The sequence below is a fragment of the Thalia democratica genome, chromosome 3 (genome assembly GCF_965202585.1).
Source record: "Thalia democratica chromosome 3, ktThaDemo2.hap1.1, whole genome shotgun sequence".
Taxonomy (NCBI): domain Eukaryota; kingdom Metazoa; phylum Chordata; class Thaliacea; order Salpida; family Salpidae; genus Thalia; species Thalia democratica.
Window position 1 is genome coordinate 48036285 of NC_139167.1, and position 20495 is coordinate 48056779.

Sequence of the window (20495 nt, forward strand, 5' to 3'; positions counted from 1 at the left end):
GTTTTATATATTAAAATTATTTGATATAATAATTGAAAACTTATATATAAATAACAAAAAATTGAAACAGCCTGGTGTTTTATTTTATTTTTTTAAATGTATAATATCGCCACCACTTTTAAATACCTTCTAACACCATATTTAGTATACACTTTTAAAAATAACTCTCTGAACAATACAATGACACAGTGAAACAAATTGCATCATTAAAATATGTAAGTAAAAGCTTCAATAGAAATAAAATTGCTTACAAACTTTATTCTTTAACATATTATTATTTTTAAAATATTCAATGTTAAAATATATTTTAACAAAGATGCATAAATAGTTCGCATAAATTCCTAGTACAAGAAAAAACTCAAGCAAAATATTAAATTTAAGGTTAAGAATAAGTGCAAAATAGTATACATTTAAAAGAAATTATTATATTGAGGAATTTGATGTGTTATATAAAAAACAATAAAATATTTTTTTTATTGTTAATATCTAAAAACTGTGCTAAAATTTAAATGCTTAAAATTTGAAACTATCTCATTTATATATTTACTTTTAGTCATAAACAAACTATATATAACATAAATATAAAAAATAGTTTTGAGGAAATAAAACTATAAAAGGCAAGTAAATAATAATTAGAGCTGTTTAATTTATTTATACAAGTTATATATATTAAATGAAATTTGTAATGAATTCCAAAACTAACTAGGTTAATATTTGAAATATTAATAAACCTACAGCTTTTTTTTTTGTTAATTTTTAAATAATATCAAGAAAAAGTTTAATAAGTTACTAATACGTTATATATTTGTTGTTTGTATGAAAAGCTTTAAAGTGTGTTGTAAAATATCTAAATATTGGATAAACACAAAAGAGATTTTATAGTCACTGTTGTTAATAAAACAAAAGTTAAACTGATTCTAAACCTAAAATTATTTAGTGAGATACTAAAATCACTTTCACAATTTATAAAAAGACAGAATAAAAATTTATCATCTTTCTTCGAACAAAATTTAAGTTCAAAAAGTTTTTTTTTTTAATGTTTATACTTTAATAACAGCAATCAAGTTCATAAACATCTTTTATTGCAACTTTTCACTCACGACATCAGCCGGCTTCTGGTGGCGAAGTAAGTTTTTCCCGCTTGAGACTTGGAAGTGGGAAGAAGAGGGGATGGGGAGTAGTACTCCTTCACCATGAACCTGATCAAGAGCAGGTGGAAGACGATCACCACCGAACCTATTCCCACCCAAAACTTCCATGGAAGCCCCCCTGATTTATTTTGAATGGGAGTTAGAAAAATTAAAACTTAAAAAGATGAGTTGACTGGAAAATTAAAGTTAAACGTTATAAAATAATCACATAGACACAATACGTTAGTTAACAAAAACAAATAGTTTTAAACTCCATTCATACTTTAAACTTTTAAAGTTTAATTATAAATTAAGATTTTTACTGAAAAGAATTTTTAAATTTAAGGACAGCTATCAAGAAAATTATTTTGATGTAAATAAATCTATTAAAGTTTTGCTCATTCTCATAAAAAGTGTGTCACCACTAGAATCATTTATATTTAAAGAATTAAAAAAAACTTTTAGGATAAAATTAATTTGATGATGGTCCAACATCCAGTAGTGATGGATACAATATACTAGTTTGTTTCAAACGTTTTGTGCTAGGCTTAATTAAAATATCAAAGTTTATTTTTAGTCATAATCATTTGATTAAACTTTATTTAACTAATAAAGCAAGGAAAATATTCAGCTAACCTCTGTTTTGAATAGAATCTAAGTGGTCTTCATACTTTAATATACTTCTAAGATGTAAACTTTCATGTATTTCTCTTAATGCGTTTCTGTGTTAAAATATTTTATAATACTTTGTATTTTATCTTTGTACTACCTCAAAGTTAGTTAATCTTAACAAAATAAAATAGTAAAAACAGAATAATTCAGTAAACCTGACTTTTTTATTATCAAGCTAAAAATAAAAGTAAGCTTTAATTATAATCGGGTTTGCAACTCTTTTCAACAAAGATACTAGCTTTAATCGCCATTAGTTAGCTTATGAGTAAAGCTTTTATTAGTATTAGTATTATAAGCTTTTAGGTTTCTTTAACTTTAAAATAAAATTAATTTCATTTTACTGAAACCAAAACTGAAAATAATAGTCTACGTCAGGGGTCAGCAAGCTGCGGCCCGCGGGCCAAATGCGGCCCTAAAAGCCTAAATCTGCGGCCCGCAAGCTACCTTATAGCCAAAAAAAAAATTTTTTTTTAAATATAAAAATTCACGGTTTTGCAATAAAACTTACAATTAGGCTCTTAAGTTAATAAATATTATTTAAAGGTTCTATTCTACTGCTTATTTTGTTATGTTTTTGGTTAAAAATAGCATATTTCTACTAATTACTATATTTGTTTTTAAATAACTGCGGCCCTCGACAACTTTTTTCTAAAAAGTGCGGCCCGCGAGCAATGTTTTCTGAGAAAATTTGACAGCGAGTAACAAAAAGCTGCCGACCCCTGGTCTACGTGGTTTACTATCATTTCTAACCCGTTCACTTCTAACCCGCTCAGTTTTAACCAGGTTATATATAACCCAATCATTTCTAACCCGATCATTTCTAACCCAATCACTTCTAACTCGATCACTTCTAACCTGATCATATCTAACCCGGTCTAACCTGATTATTTCTAACCCAATCAGTAATTTGTTTTTGTTTTTTAGATTTATTTTGGTCAGTGTTTATTTTCAAACTAAATTAATGTTAACAAAAATGTTCTTATATTAAAGTACAGTTTACTTTGTCTTAACAAAAACTTAATGTTTATATAGCTTTAACTAAAGTAAATTTCTAATAATCATTGTATTTTAACTTATTATAATTTCAAATTGCTTTCATTATTTTGCGTTTTTTTTTTATATCAACCTGCTTAAGTCGAACTCTTTTTTCAGATTAAATATGGTTTACTAGATAGTTTGTTTTTCTTAATTTTTCTTTGTTTAATTCTAAAAGTAAGCTGTTTTTATTACACTAAAGTTATATATTTTTGTCATTTAGGTAAGTATAACTTTATTTTAACACAAGTAAATAAGAAAAATTAAACTGTTACAAATGTAATACAAAGATTTTCATTTTACAGTCTTTAAGCTTTATTGTAATTTTAGCGCAAGCGTTGTATAGTAGTTGACTAATCTATTACCATTTTATAGTTTGTAAATTTCAACTTTAAGCTTGAAAACTTGCACAAATTGTTCTACAAACTGCAAAGACCTGTTTAAATAATGTATTTATAACAAACAGTAAACGATTTAGAACACTTCTGTTTTATATAGTGGAAATCATTGATTTTATATATAACTATTTAAACAGATTTGTTTGTTAATGTAACAAGTCCGAGGGTTATCAAATTTCGTCTAGCTAATCTTCTTAAAAACTTTTACTTAAGTTTATATAATATCCAAAATACTTTAACTACGACTTGAATTAGTACTCAATTTGATATACTTTATTTTTTACAATTAAATTTACTTTATAAAAAAGTTTTTATGACCTTTTGCTCCTAATTATAACTATTTTAACTATAAGTATTTTATTTTTTTCATTTATATAAAAAGCTTTTTTTTTTCGTTTTTATTTTGTTTGAGCTTACGTTTCTTTAACTCTTTTAAATAAAGTAAATAAAAAATAATAAATATATCACCATAGGTATTAATTTAGTTTTACTATAAATAATCAAAGTGAATCAAACAATAATACTTTTCATATACTATATAAATTTAATTAAAAACTTTAATGAATATTAATTAGACGAGATTTGATCATCCTCGTACTTGTTGTATTAAAAAACAAGGCTGTTTAAGTGTCTTTTTTTTTTCCTCTAGGTCTAGGTAGATATTTGAAATAAAAGATAGACGGTCAGTCGACATCACATGCTTTTTTGGTTTGTTAAATTACATAACTGTTTTATTTAAAAAGGTTATATCTAAGAAATAAGATTTTTTTATAAACAAAACAAAAACGTTAAGATTCGCCTAATGTTTGTTTTAATTCCATTATCTAAATTGGTCTGCGCAAATTGTAGAACAACTTGTGCAAGTTTTTAAGCTGGAAATGAAAACTAAGTAGCTATAATGTAGTAACAAATTAGTCAATAACTGTAGAACGTTTGCGCTAGACTTACAGCATAGCTTATAGACTTAAAATGAAGACCTTTGTATCTGATTATTTTATTACATTTGTTAATGTTAAACTTAAGAAAAAAGTCTAATTTTAACAGTAAAAATATTCTATCTACGTAATTAAGAAGAAGATTTAACTTTAATAGAGTTATAACAGCTTACTTTAAGAACCCTACAAAAAATAATTTTTCTTGACATAAAATTTCAACACACAACAGTTTCTTTGTTCTTAAAGTTATTTTTTACATAATTGCAAAATGATACAGCTAAAACAAATTACGTTATTTTTTTCGATTTGGGGTTTATTGGATCGGTAATGAGCCCATAGAAAAAGTGGGACATTTTGGCATTTTCTAGTCTCTAAAAAATACATATAAATTTCTACTAACGGCGTTTCACTGCTCTCAAATAAATTTAAGAACAGATCTACGGAGTCTATAAAATGTTAACACACATTAGAAAAAAAGCAGAAAAAAGCATGTATAATTATGTATAGTATTTATCTAGGTAGTAACTATAAATGTACTTTATGGTTTAAAAACAAAGTTTGGGATAAAAGCATAAAATTAAACTTTGTTTTTAAACCATAAAGTACATTTATAGTTACTACCTAGATAAATACTATACATAATTATACATGCTTTTTTCTGCTTTTTTTCTAATGTGTGTTAACATTTTATAGACTCCGTAGATCTGTTCTTAAATTTATTTGAGAGCAGTGAAACGCCGTTAGTTGAAATAAAGTTTTAGCACAAGAACATCTGTGATATACATTCCGATAAGCTTAGCTTATCAGGATGTCCAGGATTTAACGCCTTATAACGTTACATCTTATAAATTTCTACTAAATTTCTTTGCAAAATATTTCAGTGAACTAATTGCAACAGTCAGTGATTTTGTATAAACTTAATATTTATTGGGATGTTGGCAAGTTTTGTTTTTTTCAGCTTTTGTTTTTATTGAGAATCTTCTTACTCAGTCAAAAAAAACAAAGAAAATCTAATTTCACTGACTAAGAAAAAAAAAAAAACATGCAACAAAAAAAATTAATGTTACGGAAACTAAAATAACATTTATAGACACTTTTGTGAATCATAGTTTGCGTAGCGTATTAAAAAAAAAGTTCTACATTTTCTTAAACTTTGACACATATATTTATATTCGTCAGTGAATTTAGATTCAGAAAAAATTGTAAAGCAAGAAGACCCTGATTTCTCCTTATTTTAGAATGATTGTCGTGTAGTAAATGTTATATATTCAAAAACAAAAGTTCGTTATAAGCAAATTGATAATAAGAAAAAATTCAAAATTAAGAAAAAAAAAGTAAGTACAACAAACTGAAAGAAAATTATTAAAAGTGTATTCAAAGTAGAACTATATAAACACTAAGTTTGTTTAAGACAGAAAACTTAAATTTCAATAAAAGAAAATTTTTGTTAAATTTAGTTTGTATTAAAAATAAATTATAATTAATGAAATATAAAAACAAAAATAAATTTACTGATTGAGTTCGAAACGATCGTGTTAGAAATCATCGGGGTTAGAAATCATCATGTTAGAAGTGATCGGGTTAGAAATGATCGGGGTTGAAATGATCGGATTAGAATTAGTCATGTTAGAAATGATCGGGTTAGAAATGATCAAGTTAGAAATGATTGCGGTAGAAATGTTCGGGTTAGAAATGATTGCGGGTTAGAAATGATCGCGGTAGAAATGATGGGGTTAAAAATGATCGCGGGTTAGAAATGATCGGCTCGGAGTCTACATGTACAAATAAGCAAGAAAACTTAATTTTATAAAACATTTTTTAAAATTTAATTGCGGAGGTTTTAAAAACCATCAAATGCAGGATTATAACTAAACAACTTTATTTGTCTTCTTTCTAAAACTATGTTCTAACACAAATGCTATGCTTGCCTAGATCAAGGGTCGGTAAATTGTGGCGCGCGAGCATGTTTTTATCTTATATGGGATAAGGTCTATGAAAGGTAAAACCTGCGGCCCGTGAATATGCAAACTTGACCCGCTAAAGAAAGTTTTTAAACTTTCAATAGATATTCTGGTATTTAAATTGAAAGCAAAAAAGGTCTCAGGTGCATTTCACGGGAAATTCTAAACGTAGAATATTAATTATTTTAGGGCTGTTATAAAGAGTAAAAACGAAAACCACAACTACGGCCCGTGAATATCTTTATTTTTGAAACTTAGCCCACAATCACCATATGCCTGCCGACCCCTGGCCTAGTTTAAAGTATTTTAAATATAGAGCTAACAGTTAATAGCGCTGTGCTAACAGAAACTTGAGTCAATAGACGTTAAAACTTGAAAAGTAATAAAAATTTTCGAACTATAAGCAGCAGCAAAATTAATAATTATTTATAATATAAGTTTTTACTATAGAAAAAACAAAAACTAAATACAAAATGTTTTTAAAATTAAAACAAAAATAATTTTCTTATTAATTTAATACATACAACTTCATGTCACTAACACTAAAAAATAGTTTTAAATTAAAAAAAAATTAGCTAGTCTAAAAGAGTAGTAACTCCGAACTAAATAAAGTAGATATATCAAACATTTATAAAACTACTTTATACAAATCATGAACGATCTTTTTATGAAAACCGGTAATAATTTTTTTTAAATTTGTATGGATTCGTAAAACTCAAGATCAATTAAAACGCCTAACAAAAAACTATAAAACTTTGTCAAAGTTTTACAGCATAAGTACAGAAAGCTATTTTTTATGGGAAACAACAATATAATTTTAGAAAACATAAATTTGTACAGTGACTAAAACATAGACTTTATCACTTTATACGAATCAACCTATTAGTAAAAAAAGAGCAATAAAAAATTTTCAAATACTTACTTATCATATGATAGGTACAGAATGGGTGATTGAGGTTTAGTGACGTATACAGGGAAATATTTCGAATCTTTGTTCAGCTCAACTATATCATCGTGTTGAAGACAGCCGGCTTCGCAAGCGTACAAAGTCTCATTCGATTCTTCTAAATTGTTACAAACGTGTGTAAAATTGTAAAAAGTTTTTAATTTGTTGACTTGTAAAAAAACTAAAAAAAAAAAAGATTACAAAAAGTAAAGTAGCTATTTCTAGTCAAATTTACAACAAAATTTTTATAAAAGGACATTTATAACTAAGATATAAAATTTAAAAAATCTTCACAAATAGAAAACATATTTAAACTTAACTAACAACAAAAAATATAATGATTTTATAAACAAAAATATATTTTTGTGTATTTAAACTGAAATGCTCGAGTTTCAGTGATAATGTAAATTAACATATTGTAGTTTGATGTAACTAGATGCAAGGATTATTAATTAAGCATAAACGTAAAAGCAGATTTTATAAAAAACTAACAGAATACATTTTTACACCAAATACCCAGATTGAAAACATAAGCTGAAACAAATTAACAAACTTATAAGCTTCACGGACACGGTTACACTCCCCCCCTCCCCAGTGTTGATCGCCACATCCAGCAGGGAGTCCTGGTACAACACGCTGTGGAAAGCGATCTCGTTGTGGAGGATGTCGGTGTCGGTTTGCAGCTGCAGGTACTTCTTGGTGAACTGCAACCCTCCGAAACTGAGCACCACAGCTTGCAACATTCCCTCCGCTCCTTCGTCCAACAAGTTGGCGCACCCTCGGTGGCTGTTTGTTTGTTATTAAGTGGAAATAAAAGTGCACTCAACATTGAAAATTACAACTTCTTTAAACTGTTCTTACGGTACTTTTGAATAGCCAAAAATCTAATTTATATTGTCTGTAAGCAGAATTTGTAATCGCTTTCTTCAAAAGTATTGAAACTTTTACAGCATTGGTTTTATGAGGAAAAATTGTTGTAAAGTAAAGCAAAACATGAGTAAAAGGTTTTTTAATTAAAAAGACATAAATTATTAAGGGCATAGGGGGGGGTAAACACCCTTTTTTGGTTTTTGATCTTATCTTATATAGTTTTTACTAAGCTACTAGATGCTTTTTACAGATTGAAAAAATTCAAAATATTTTTTGAGATATAGCTGGTCAAAGTCGGAGCCAACAGTAGGTTCCTTATGGGAGGCGCAAACTAAAACGGCAAAAATAGACTATTTTACTAAAAATCTATCTTCTCCTACGTTTTTTGAGATAACTACCTCAAACTTTCAGGAAATGTTCCTTGATATATTTAGAAAATTCTGTCGGAAGGAATTTTGAAAAAAATAAAAAATAAAAATTTTATATAAAAAATAAACAAAAAAAACAGTTTTTTTTTTGTTTTTTTGTTATAAAATTTTTATTTTTTAATTTTTTAAAATTCTGTTCCGACAGAATTTTCTAAATACTGCAAGGAACATTTCCTGAAAATTTGAGGTAGTTATCTCAAAAAACGTAGGAGGAGATAGCTTTTTAGTGATTTCTAGTTATTTGCCGTTTTAGTTTGCGCCTCCCATAAGGATCCTATTGTTGCCTCCGACTTTGACCGGCTATATCTCAAAAATTATTTTGAATTTTTTAAATCTGTAAAAAGCATCTTGTAGCTTAGTTAAAACTATATAAAATAAGATTAAAAACCAAAAAAGGGTGTTTACCCCCCCCTATGCCCTTAAAAAAAGGTTTTAATTATTAGCTAAAGTTGTACATGTCTTCGTTTAGCTAGCAAATATTAGTTAAAAAATACATTTTTTTATTCAAAACCATTTAACGATTTAACAATACATATAAATCGATTACTTGATTGTAATAAAAAATGTTCTAACTGATGTGATTTATTTCATTTGAAGACTTCTATCGTGTATTTTTGTGATTAGCAATTGTTTTCTTATTGTTTTTTTATTAGAAAGTTTTCATTAAATCAAAATTATATAGGTTATTTATTTATATGTGTATTAACTTTTTATTTTTAGGATATAATAACAACTGGTTACTGTGGTATTTTCTAAAGATTATTAATAATCTAACAATAAAAAACTATTAGCTAGGTGTGATAACCTTTGTTTTAATTATTATTTTTACTTTTTTCATGATTATCTGTATATTTACTGTATATATGTGTGTAAATACGTTTCAGGCTTTATTGTTTTGGCTTTTACGTGTGTCCTGGTTGTAAAGTTATGTAGCTCATAGTATTGTAGTTCGTTATATAATATTATCAGTTAAATAAACAGTTGATAAAGAAATTATTCTTCACTGATAAATAGAGCGAAACATCTTTGATATATTTTTTTTATTATTATTACGGTTTATTTTACTATATATTTCGTGAAGCTTATTGTATAGTTCTGAATTTTTTTGAACTAAAATTTCTAAATTATAAAATTGAAGTCAATTGCGATGTTTTACATTAACGATTAAATACAAACAGCTCACTTTAGCGTAATTGCCCAAGTGTTTGCGAGGTCTATAACTTCATCAGCAGATATAACATGCTTCCATAATTTACTTGTAGAGTGGAAGGTAGCAGCTCCAGTGTAACAAAAGTCAGGTGTCTTCAATAAGCAGTAATAATTATTTATATTGCTACTTATAAAGGCCTATACTTAAAGTAATTCAACTTGTAAACAAACCTTGAGCCTTTTCATAAGGTTCTGACGTTCCATCAAATTTATGTCTTTATCATGTAGCTTAGAATCCATAGACGAAAGAATATAGTAAACTGTAGCATTTACAAGTCTGTAAAAAATAAATTTAGTATGTTTAATTCGAAAATAACTTTTTATTTTATATAAAAACTACAGGTAAACAAAACTAATTCATAGAAATAGTAGTTATACTAACAATGGGTCAGGAATGCCAGTTTCCATTAATGACTGGTCATCATTGAAATTATGATGTGACTGTTTAATTGACAATCCTGTATAAATCAAAACATGAAATTTAGACAATTTAATAACGGTTTATCTGTAAGTAATAAAAAGCAGAATTCGACCTATGTTGTGAAATAATATTTTAAGTCTATATTGTTTTAAAAATAAGTTTAACATTTTTCATAGTCGTTCTATCATAGTTGTTTTGAAGAAATTTAAAATGTATAACTCGTTTTTTAAATTTAAAAAGCAGTTGTTTAAATTTTTACCACATAAATTACAAATGGTAAAAATAATTTAACTATTTCTTTATGTACTGTAAAAAATAAATACCAAATTTATTCAAAACAAAACTGACTTATATACTAAACACAAAAGGATAAACTAAATATTCAAGATAAAGAACAATCGATATAAGTCATTATAATTTCAGCGTATTTAAAAAACTAATTTCTAAAGTCACTAATACTTTGTTTTATATCAGTAATATAAAACTTGAAACCAAAAATTCATAATGTAATAAATTTCGTAAAAGCAAATTTCATAACAAGTTTTTACCAATTGAAAAAATTTTTATAAAAAATAACAAAATTAATTTACTTTTTTAATTTTTATTTGCCCCTTATAACAATATTTTGTTATTAATTTTCAAGCTTTGTATGTAATAGTTATTCAACACAACTAATTATTAACTTTTTAATAGTATTTCTTAATAACTAAGGGCTGTTTGCAAAAACTTTTTATACCCTTGTTGTTTTTAAATTACATTTTCTACTGTTTTAAAATATAACAACAACAACCTAAAAAAGTCTTTTCTTACTATATAATAGCTAAAATACTAATGATAAACTCATTTCTCAGCATTATTAACAGAAAAAAACAAAACAAATATAATAATTTATATTCAAAATAAGTGAGTACCTGTATGTAAAATATCTTTCCAAGCATCCGTGTGTTCAAGCAAAAGTGATTCGGACGAGGTCTTTATGACTTCATCTATGTAGTCACACGCTTGCTTTACTACAGTTCTTATCTTACTTTTTGCTTGCTGCAGCGTTGGATAGACTTGAGACTTCATTACAACTGTAAAAAGCATTAAACTTTCGTAGTTATGTTCAACCACATTATAAAAAATTCAAATACAATTATCATTACCAATAGTTGATTCTACAACAACTTCTTTTTCGCTCGTAACTGTTATAGTTGAGGGAATATTTGTCGTTGCTATAACAACTGCTACATAACCACCTTCGTGTACTAATAACGAACGTGAATAAAGACTGTTGAAATAAACAGTTTCAACACAAATAAAATAATATATATTAAATATTAAGTTATCCTTAAAATACTGTTTTGTTAAAAAATTTCTTGTCTCAATACAACTATAGAAGAAATTATCAAGTGTATAGAATCTTCCATAACTTGTTAACTAGTTTGATAACTTTTATTGTAAAAAAAATCAACTTAAAACGAATAATTAGTTACATTAATTCTGAAAAACTAGGAAAATAAATAAGTATTTAACACAATCGTATAAAACTAATAACAAATATTATATTAGAAAAGAAAAAAATAATAAATAAAACTGTAGTACCTATGAACTACAATGAATTTTAAAAACTAGGTAATTTTGTGTTATTTTTTTCTTTATCATTATATTAAAAACTATTATTGTTTCACTTGACTAAGTAAATAAGAAAACAATGTAACAGCAGTTAATAAGACTAAATTTTTAGTCTGCTAAATTTACTTTTTAGTAGACTTGTTGTTTTTACTTTAAAATTACTTTAAGTATAACAATAGTATCAAAACCTGTACTTTTTTTTCTTTTTGTTACCATCAGGATGAATAGTTTTCAGAAATGGGGAATTTTCACCTAAATTATTGAACTTTATCTGAACTGGAACTTTCTCATTAGATTCTGCTGTTGTGGATTCCAACCTTAGAACCATCTTTTGAAACAGAACATTAGGTCGTGACCTACACACAGTTTTACTTAAGGGCACATACTCAGTTATGTTAATTACCATTATGTATTTTTTTTTATTACAAAGGCTTATAAACGAATCTAAAAGCAGTTGAAACCCTTACTTATGATCAAAAACAAACAAATAATTTAACTTAGACAACACTTCAATTGTTTAATATTTTTTATTAAAAAAGTACCTTTAAAAATTAAAACCGAAGAAAATTTATAAGGTTTAAATAAAAAAACTTTTTACTAAATTCACATAAATTTTACCTGTGAGCAATAACAATATGTTTAGAAACAATTCTCTTTCTTCCAAAACGATCGTAAGGAAAGCAGACAGCTCTCTCAACAATTCCTTGTCTAAAATTTATCATGAAAACGTCTTGTCTGTGCAAGGTATCTCCAGACAATGGGACTGGTTGAATCAGAACATTTGCACCCAAACTGTGTAAAATAAAAAATAACTTTTTTTAAATGCTTCAGAGTTCATTGTAGTAAGAAAACACAAGAAATAATATAACTATGTCACAATTAATTTATAAAAAATATTTAAAAGAATACCAAAAATTCTAAAAATAAGAATAAAAAGCTTAATCTGTCCAAGCTAAAACTTTTATTAGTTTTTAATTAAATTCTATTTATAAATATATAATTTCTAATAGATAGTTATTTAAATATTAAATAAAATTGAATATGTAATGTTAAAAAAACATTGTGTATAACAAAAGCACTGGTAAAATTTACAATTGACGATTATCTTAGAAAACTTTAGTGAACTGATCACACGATATTTGTTACTTAATTCATACGCGGGCCTGGCAATTACTGACTTAAGGTCATAGGGCATAAAACATTTTGTTTAACAAAAATTAACTTTGGCTTTTATATCAAAGCTTTAAGTACAAACTACAAGCCAGTTTTTATAGAATTCAAAAATATCATTTAAATTTTGATATATCTTCTTTTTTGTAAAAAGTTTCCGATACAAACGTATGGACTGCAAATTTTTCTGGGTCAATTTTCTTGAAAAATTTAAAATTCACTAAAAATCTACCTCCTCCTTCATTTTTCAAGCAATCTTTTTCAAATTTTCAGGAAATGTTTCTTATATTAAAAGAAAAAAACATTACTTATGAATTTTAAAAATTAAAAAATATATATATTTTATAACAGATATTAAAAAAAGAAATTTTAAGTCTAAAGTAACATTTTTTTGCTATTGTATAAAGATTAGACTGTGAAAGTTTGAAGAAGATTTCTTGAAAAATGTAGGAGGAGATAGATTTTAAATGAAATTTTTTTTTTTCGGTGTTTTAGTTTACTTTTTCCATAGGGAACCTATTATGCGGCCCGACTTTGACTGGTCATATCTCAAAAACTAATTCGAATTATTTAAAACGTTAAATAGCCTTTTAAACTCTATAATAAAAGATCAATTTGTAAAAAACATGGCTTACCCCCCCTCTATGGCCTTAACACGCTACTATAACAATATCGTTGATAGTTACTTAAGCTAGTATTTAGAATAATTTTCTAATAAATAAAGTCAATTAATCAAATGTATACTAAACCTATACTATTATTCTAATGGGTTATAAGTGTTAATTGAACCTAAGCTGCTGTTTATTGAGATAGGGTTATAAGCAGTTAGATACTTAAACTTAACTAATTGTTTAATAGAAATCGAGTCTAAAAACTAAAAGGTGTATTATCAATGAAACAAAATACAACAAACTGCTAAAAAATAACACAAAATTAGTGATGTACCGGACTCACTATCCCGGTCCGGATCCGGCCGGATATTGCCATTTTTTGTCTGATATCCGGATCCGGCCGGATCTTGATATGAAAAAAAAATCCGGATCCGGTACGGCCGGATTCTAATTTGAAAAAAAGTCCGGATCCGGGTCCGTTTTTGTTAAAGTTTTTGAAAAAAGAGCATACAGAAAAGTATTTTTTTTAAAAACAAACCCTGTGTAAATTAAAAAGAGTCATTTCCGTCAGAAAATACGTTCGAAAATTAAACACCTACTGTAATTTGCTCATTTTGTACACATTACTAATTTACATTTGTTTACATTTAAACTATGAAACAAACATTTCAGAAATGCAACTCTTTACCTATGTTGTAAAATTAAAAACTTTACTACCAAATTGTCAACCTTACGGCTAGCTGTTCTACTGATTTAGATTAAAGTAACTTTAGACTCAGGCTAGTTTATACTCACACTAGCTAGTTTTTTTTTTGACTTAAACAGTGGCAACCCTGCTAGTTTGAAAATTTTTGGGAATTTTTGAAAATATAAGGCTAGTTTAGTTTTTTATACAAACTCAAGCTAGTTTTAAGATTTTTTGAAAAACTCAGGCTAGTTTTCTTTTAGAGTATAAATGAGTTTGAGATGATCCAGTTTTCAATATTTTGTGATTTTCTAGTTAGTTTTGTTCAAGAACTTGATTTTAATTGATTTTAGATTGGTAAGGCTTTAGGGGGGTCCACCTTGATTTTTACAAGTTGATCGTATTTGATAGATTTTAATCTTAGCTACCAGATACTTTTTACAGCTTAATAAAATTCAAAGTAGTTTTTGAGATACAAGGGGTCAACGACAGCCAGCTCAATAGCTTCCTTATAGAAGGTGCAAACTAAAAAGGCGAAAAAAAAACCATTTCATTAAAAATCTATCTCCTCCTACAGTTTTTAAGCAATCTTATTCAAATTTTCAGTTTTTTCTTTACTAATTTCGAATCATTTAAGTGTAGGAATTTTTTTTTTTTGAGAAAAAGTCCCCTTTTTTCAAAAAAAGGTGTTTTTTTTGAATTATAGACCTTAAATTTGTAAATTTCAATTATTTGAAATTCCAACACTCAAAAGTTTTTAAACTGTGTAAGGAATATATTTTTGAAAATTTGAGGTACCTAGCTTAAAAAACCTAGGAGGAAATAGATTTTTAGTGAAATGGATATTTCCGCGTTTTTAGCTTGCACCTTCCATTAGGTCCCTATGGAACTCTCCAACTTTGACCGCTTATATCTCAAAAACTGCTTTGAATTTTTTAAAGCTATAAAAAGCATCTGGTAGCTAAGATAGTATTCTATTAAATAAGATCAACTTGTAAAAAAAGTGTTTAACCCTCCTATAGCCTTAATTGTAAACATTACTTAAAATGTTCAACCTTGTGGCTAGCTGTTCTACTGATTACTAGCTTAAAGTAATTATTTTTTTGGTGTTCCAAAACCTCATTCTGACTCAGGAAAGTTTATAATCATTCAGGTTAGTATTTTTGAATCAAAGAGTGGCAACCCTGATATTAGCTAAAATTAGGTGATATTCTGGTTGCCAAAAATCATGGAAAGTTAATAAGTTTAGCAAAAAAGATATTTTAGTGTTTTTTATTGTTCTTCAACTTGAAGTTTTTTTTTACTGTTTATTCAATTTCAAGTTTTTCTTTTGTTCTTTCAATTTTAATAAAAATTAAATGAAATATTGTTTAGAAAATTAGCAAACATACCAGCTACTATTTTTAACTGTTAATCTTAACTAGACCTTAATAACATATAATAAACTTTCTTATTATTTAATTATTTTAGCAGCACATTAATACTTTTAGTCTAAATTTTTTTTAAACTATAATTTTTCAAAATTCAAAAGTATATAGTTAGATATAAGACAATAAAGATAAACTTCACACAATTATACTTAGTTAGTAGTTGTTATATAAAATTGCATTATCGTACATAGTAGTTTTTATACTACTTACATTACAAATAACTTAGAGTATTAAGAATCCGGTTCCGGTTCCGGATCCGGCCGGATTTTAATTTAAAAAAATATCCGGGTCCGGTTCTGGCCGGATCTTAATTTGAAAAAAGTCCAGATCCAGGTCCGGTACATCACTACACAGAATCAACTAATTTGAATATAAAGTCAAGATGAAAAACATCGTCATTAGCGTAACAATGGGAAATACATCACTCATATAAAAGAAAATCAATATTAAAATGACTTTTCTGAGCTTTTGAAATGACTTCATGGCTGTTAGTCGCGTCAAAGCTAAAAGCAACTATTGCCTGTTTCAAGCGTAGCTTGAGTTTAAATACAAGATAGCCCTCTCAAAAAGGAGAAAATGCCAACAGCATTACATTAGAGTCAGCAAAAAATATTTATATAGCTCAACGTAATAAAACATATAATATTTAAAGTTATTTGTTGCTGATAAAAAGTAAACCTTGCAACATAAAATGGAACGCTTTCTAAGTAAAAATTTTATATTTTGAAAATTGGGAAAGTTAACATTTTTCTATGGCTATTTTTATTGACAATTTTTTTAAATTCTACCAAACTATATCTAAAAAATAGATAAGATATATAAAACTCAATACTTGTGTGAAAAAATAATAAATATTTACTACCAAACTAACAATTAAAGGAAAAATAAGAACTCTAAATCATTATCTTACTCGATAAGCTTCGTTTTAGCATCTTTTTGTTGCTTGTAGTAAATGTAAAGGGAGCTTTTTTCATACAAAACTGCACTTCCAAGCAGTCCGTTTCCAACAAAAGGAAAAAAATGCTCATCTGCAGATCTGACTTGGCCAATTTTCGGCAGGTCGCTAACAACTACGTCATGTTCCAATATTTCTTTTTCATAATTGAGCCTATAACTGTTGTAATGCATTTAGTTAATTAGTATTTATTCGAATAGATATCTTGTATAAATTTCAAATACAAATTGAACTAAATTAAGATAACTTTTAATTTACCATTTTATATTATAATATATTTATATTCAAAGTTTTATTTAACTACAGCTAATGAATAAGTAATACTTATTCATTTGCTTTAGTTAAATAAACTTTTGTGGTTAGATTTTTGTTTAACCTTTATTTTAGTTATTTTTATTTTACTTGTACAAACAAGTCATTTTAAAACGTTCTAATGATTTTCGCGATATAAAAAAAAACATTAAATTTTCTTAAATAATACTAGGCGATAGATTATTTTGCTTACAATACAGTAAAACATAAGTTTACAGTTAAACATTAATACTAAATCATAAAAAAAATATAATTCATATTTTTAAACTGAGGCATTATATTTTGTTTGTTGTTCTAGCTTGTTCTCAAATAACTAATCAGATAACACACAGTTCGTTAATTTAACAGTTTTTTTTAAATTAACAATTAACGCTTGAAATTTAACCGAGTTTTAAAAATAAAAGATATTCTAATTGACTTATAACAAAAATCTCAAAAACCACATAATAATAATTTAATTTTCTCAGAATATTATAATCAAAAGTTATTTTTTAGACAATAATAATAAAAACTAACCTGTCTCCACAAGGCTGAAAGGAAGTATACATTTTAGGCATATATGAAGAGCTAAATATATAAGGTATTGCATAATAAAAAACTAAAAAGATCAATAATAGCACTAAAACTATTTTCCGTGGAGATAAATTTGGTTGAACTTTTGTGTTATTTCTGAGCCACACATTCAAAGGTCTTAACCATTTGTTGGTTATGGCCACTAGATTTGACATATTTTAAGTTGAGTTGGAATAATGATTATATTTTTAATTGCTTCATTCAAATTAATTACAAACTTTGCTACATGTTTTATAAACTGTCGATAAAAATACACATAATGATTATGATTTCAACTGTTATTTAGATATAGCTATTTACAAATAAAGTAAAGCAGTATTTAAAAACTTTTATTTTAAAAATAGATATCTAAAGTACAAAATACAAGCAAAGAAAATTCAGCTATAAAATGTGAATTAAATCAAGATTTTAAGGTTGAAGAAAATCAAATTTTATCAAAAATGTGTGAGATTTTAAACCATAATCAAAACTTAAGGAGCAGTATACTGAGAAGTAAATATTAAAATAAAGTTTAATAAATTTCTTAAATATAAAATTTAATTACTATACACTGCAAATATTATTCTAAAACTAAAACTATAAAAACACTATCAAGGCAGCAAAAGCAATATATAAACTTTAAACTTTAATATTTTAAATTTTTTATTATTACTTGCAATCAATAAAAATCAACAAGAAAAATATAAAAGAAAAGCACACATTGCATTTGAAGGTAAACTTTACACAGTACAAATTTAAAACCTATTGAAAACTTTTAAAATCATTTTATCATCTTACATTGTATTTAAATTTATATTTCTAAGCTAAAATAGTTTGAACAAAATAAAAAGTTAAAACTTTAAATATATTATGATATTTGTCATTATTTACCTACTAAACCTAGATGTAAAAGTATTGATTGAATTTAACTGTACATCTTAAAAAACAGAAGATTCTTTAAGTACTTGTAATTCAAAATATCTTTATAAAATTATTATTTTCCTTTAGTCAGCAAATGATAAACCATCAAACTTAGATACTAGTTTTTGGGCTTCTTCATTAAACTGAATCAGATTTGAAATTTTAGGGGTGCCAGCAACAAATATTTCTTGATCTAAATTAGATTTTGCTCCTACCCAATACTCGTTTTGCACCTTGCAAATAAGCTCAACATCATCAGACAAACTATGCTCTGTAAAAATTTCCTCTAAATGACATATAACTTTCATAGCTTGACGTGGAATAATACATTTATTTTGATGAGAGTTAGTAAAACTGTGGCAAGTCGATTCTACTGACAAGCTGTTCTTTTCAAAATGTATATACTGCATATTTGAATAGGAAGCAGGTTCAGCTGTTAATGCTGATACATTTTGAAGTTTTGTAGAAAAGGTGAGTAGCTGAGGGCCAAGTTGTGCATCGACTTTTTTGATAGTGTCTGTAAAAGGAAGTTCTAACTTATCCATTAACAGGCATATAGTTATGTTGTAAGCTTTATAAATAATTATTTGCAACTTCTGTTGTTTTTTATTTTGATTCAAATAAATCAAATTACAATTTTTAGATCCTTCAAATATTCCCAAACAACATCTGCCTCCATGTTGAAGTTGATATGTAGAAATTCCACCTATAGATTGGTCAGGTCTTGAAAATCTTGAATGCTGTAGAGCACTTGAATGACTTTTAAGTATGCTGACTAAATTAGTAGTGTTATTTTTGTCTAGGTTACTGAAAATCATAAACCTGTCATACATCGCTAAACAATACTGAATGTTTGAAACTTTATCCTGAAGACTACACAAAACAGAATGAAATTCAAGAAAGTTAGAACAAGAAAGCTGCTTGTAATGTAGACCTCCATAGGTAGTTAGCAAATCACAATTTTGTTCCTCCACTTCCTTTATTTGTCGTTTAAAAAATCTTCTTAGCTTTTCCATCAAAATCATCATTCCTCTTGACTGACTTAAAGTTTCAAAACCCTCATAAAGCATACAAAATCTACCATACCAAGATTTCAAAACTGCTTGGTATATTGATTTTAAACTGTCATCTAAATACTTAATTTTACCATTAGAAAGAACACCTTCATTAACTGCTGCTAATGTAATAACCATCCAATAATTATCTTCAGGATTATGAAACACATACTTTCTTCTCTCTGTAGATATAAGTTGACAAGGTTTGTTCGCATAAAAACTAGATGTGTACTGAGCTAGAGCTTCAAAAAGACCTATGTTGTTTACTTTGGTTACAAGTTTTTCATTTTCTGGATAATAAAACATAATCTTTTTCTCTTCCTCTCCTTCTTTGTTGAATTTGTTGTTGTAAACAACAAAAGAAATTACTTTTATATCATTCATTTTGTTTATAACCTTAAAAATGCATTACATATTAAATTTTAATTTTCTTAAATTGTTAAACTTAAAATTTTGTTGCAACAAGAGAACTTTTTTTAATATTTTAATTTTTATTACTTTAAAAAACAATTAAAAATAATTTATTTTATCATTCCATTTTAAAATACAGTAACACTTCTAACTTATGTTACCTTTCACACTTTTGCAAAAACTAATAGAAGTATTTATTTTTATTTTAGAATCTATGAAGTATATTTACCTTACAGGAAAACAATCAGAAATTTTCAATAAAACTTAGTTGCTTCAGAAAGTGTTTGAATACAATTAAATGTACAGTAGATTAAGGGCATAGGGGGGTGACACTTTTTTTGAAATTTGATCTTATTTTATGTAGTTTTTACTAAGCTACAAGATGCTTTTTACAGCTCTTTCCAATAAAAACCCAGTTGAAGTGTGTTGATTTGTTAACACACAGAAACATATGTTGGTACAATAAAGGAAGATTACTGTATAATTTGTTTTTATTTATAAATATTTGTATAGTAATAAACTGTTTATAAACTATTATAAATCAAAGTTTTATCTTTTAAAAAAATCAAAAAATATGACTTTAGTAAAGTAAAATAGTTGTATTACTGAGGAAGATGGTTGTACAAAAAAGTTAGTATAATAACAACAATGATGATAATCTAAATTGTTTGACATATTCAAAGTTCCTTTAATCAAAGCTGTCTAAAAACTATTTTGTCAAAACTTAGGATTATTTAGACACAAACACACTTAAAATGATGTACTGTAGTTTGT

The 20495-nt window shown here is 26.5% G+C and overlaps 1 protein-coding gene across 1 annotated transcript; it reads right to left on the reverse strand.

Annotated features, from left to right (window-relative positions):
* Nucleotides 1–458: 458 nt before the first annotated feature.
* LOC145831553 (uncharacterized protein KIAA2013 homolog) lies at nucleotides 459–17589 on the reverse strand. The gene is made up of 13 exons (XM_082938844.1): nucleotides 17299–17589; nucleotides 16426–16629; nucleotides 12238–12411; nucleotides 11808–11975; nucleotides 11151–11275; nucleotides 10917–11078; nucleotides 9967–10042; nucleotides 9756–9861; nucleotides 9559–9677; nucleotides 7631–7863; nucleotides 7054–7195; nucleotides 1767–1852; nucleotides 459–1269 (listed from the first exon to the last, which is right to left on the reverse strand). The coding sequence occupies exons 1-13, from the start codon at nucleotides 17508–17510 to the stop codon at nucleotides 1097–1099; spliced, it is 1980 nt and encodes a 659-aa protein (XP_082794970.1). The 5' UTR covers nucleotides 17511–17589; the 3' UTR covers nucleotides 459–1096.
* Between the last annotated feature and the right edge of the window lie 2906 nt (nucleotides 17590–20495).

Excerpts from the sequence above, each read along its gene's own strand:
- LOC145831553 (XM_082938844.1), bottom strand. The coding sequence starts at position 17,510 with ATGTCAAATCTAGTGGCCATAACCAACAAATGGTTAAGACCTTTGAAT. Across the intron at positions 9,678-9,755 it reads ACCTTATGAAAAGGCTCAAG|ACACCTGACTTTTGTTACAC; the intron begins GTTTGTTTACAA and ends TGCTTATTGAAG. Across the intron at positions 1,853-7,053 it reads CTGTACCTATCATATGATAA|AAACGCATTAAGAGAAATAC; the intron begins GTAAGTATTTGA and ends ATTTTAACACAG.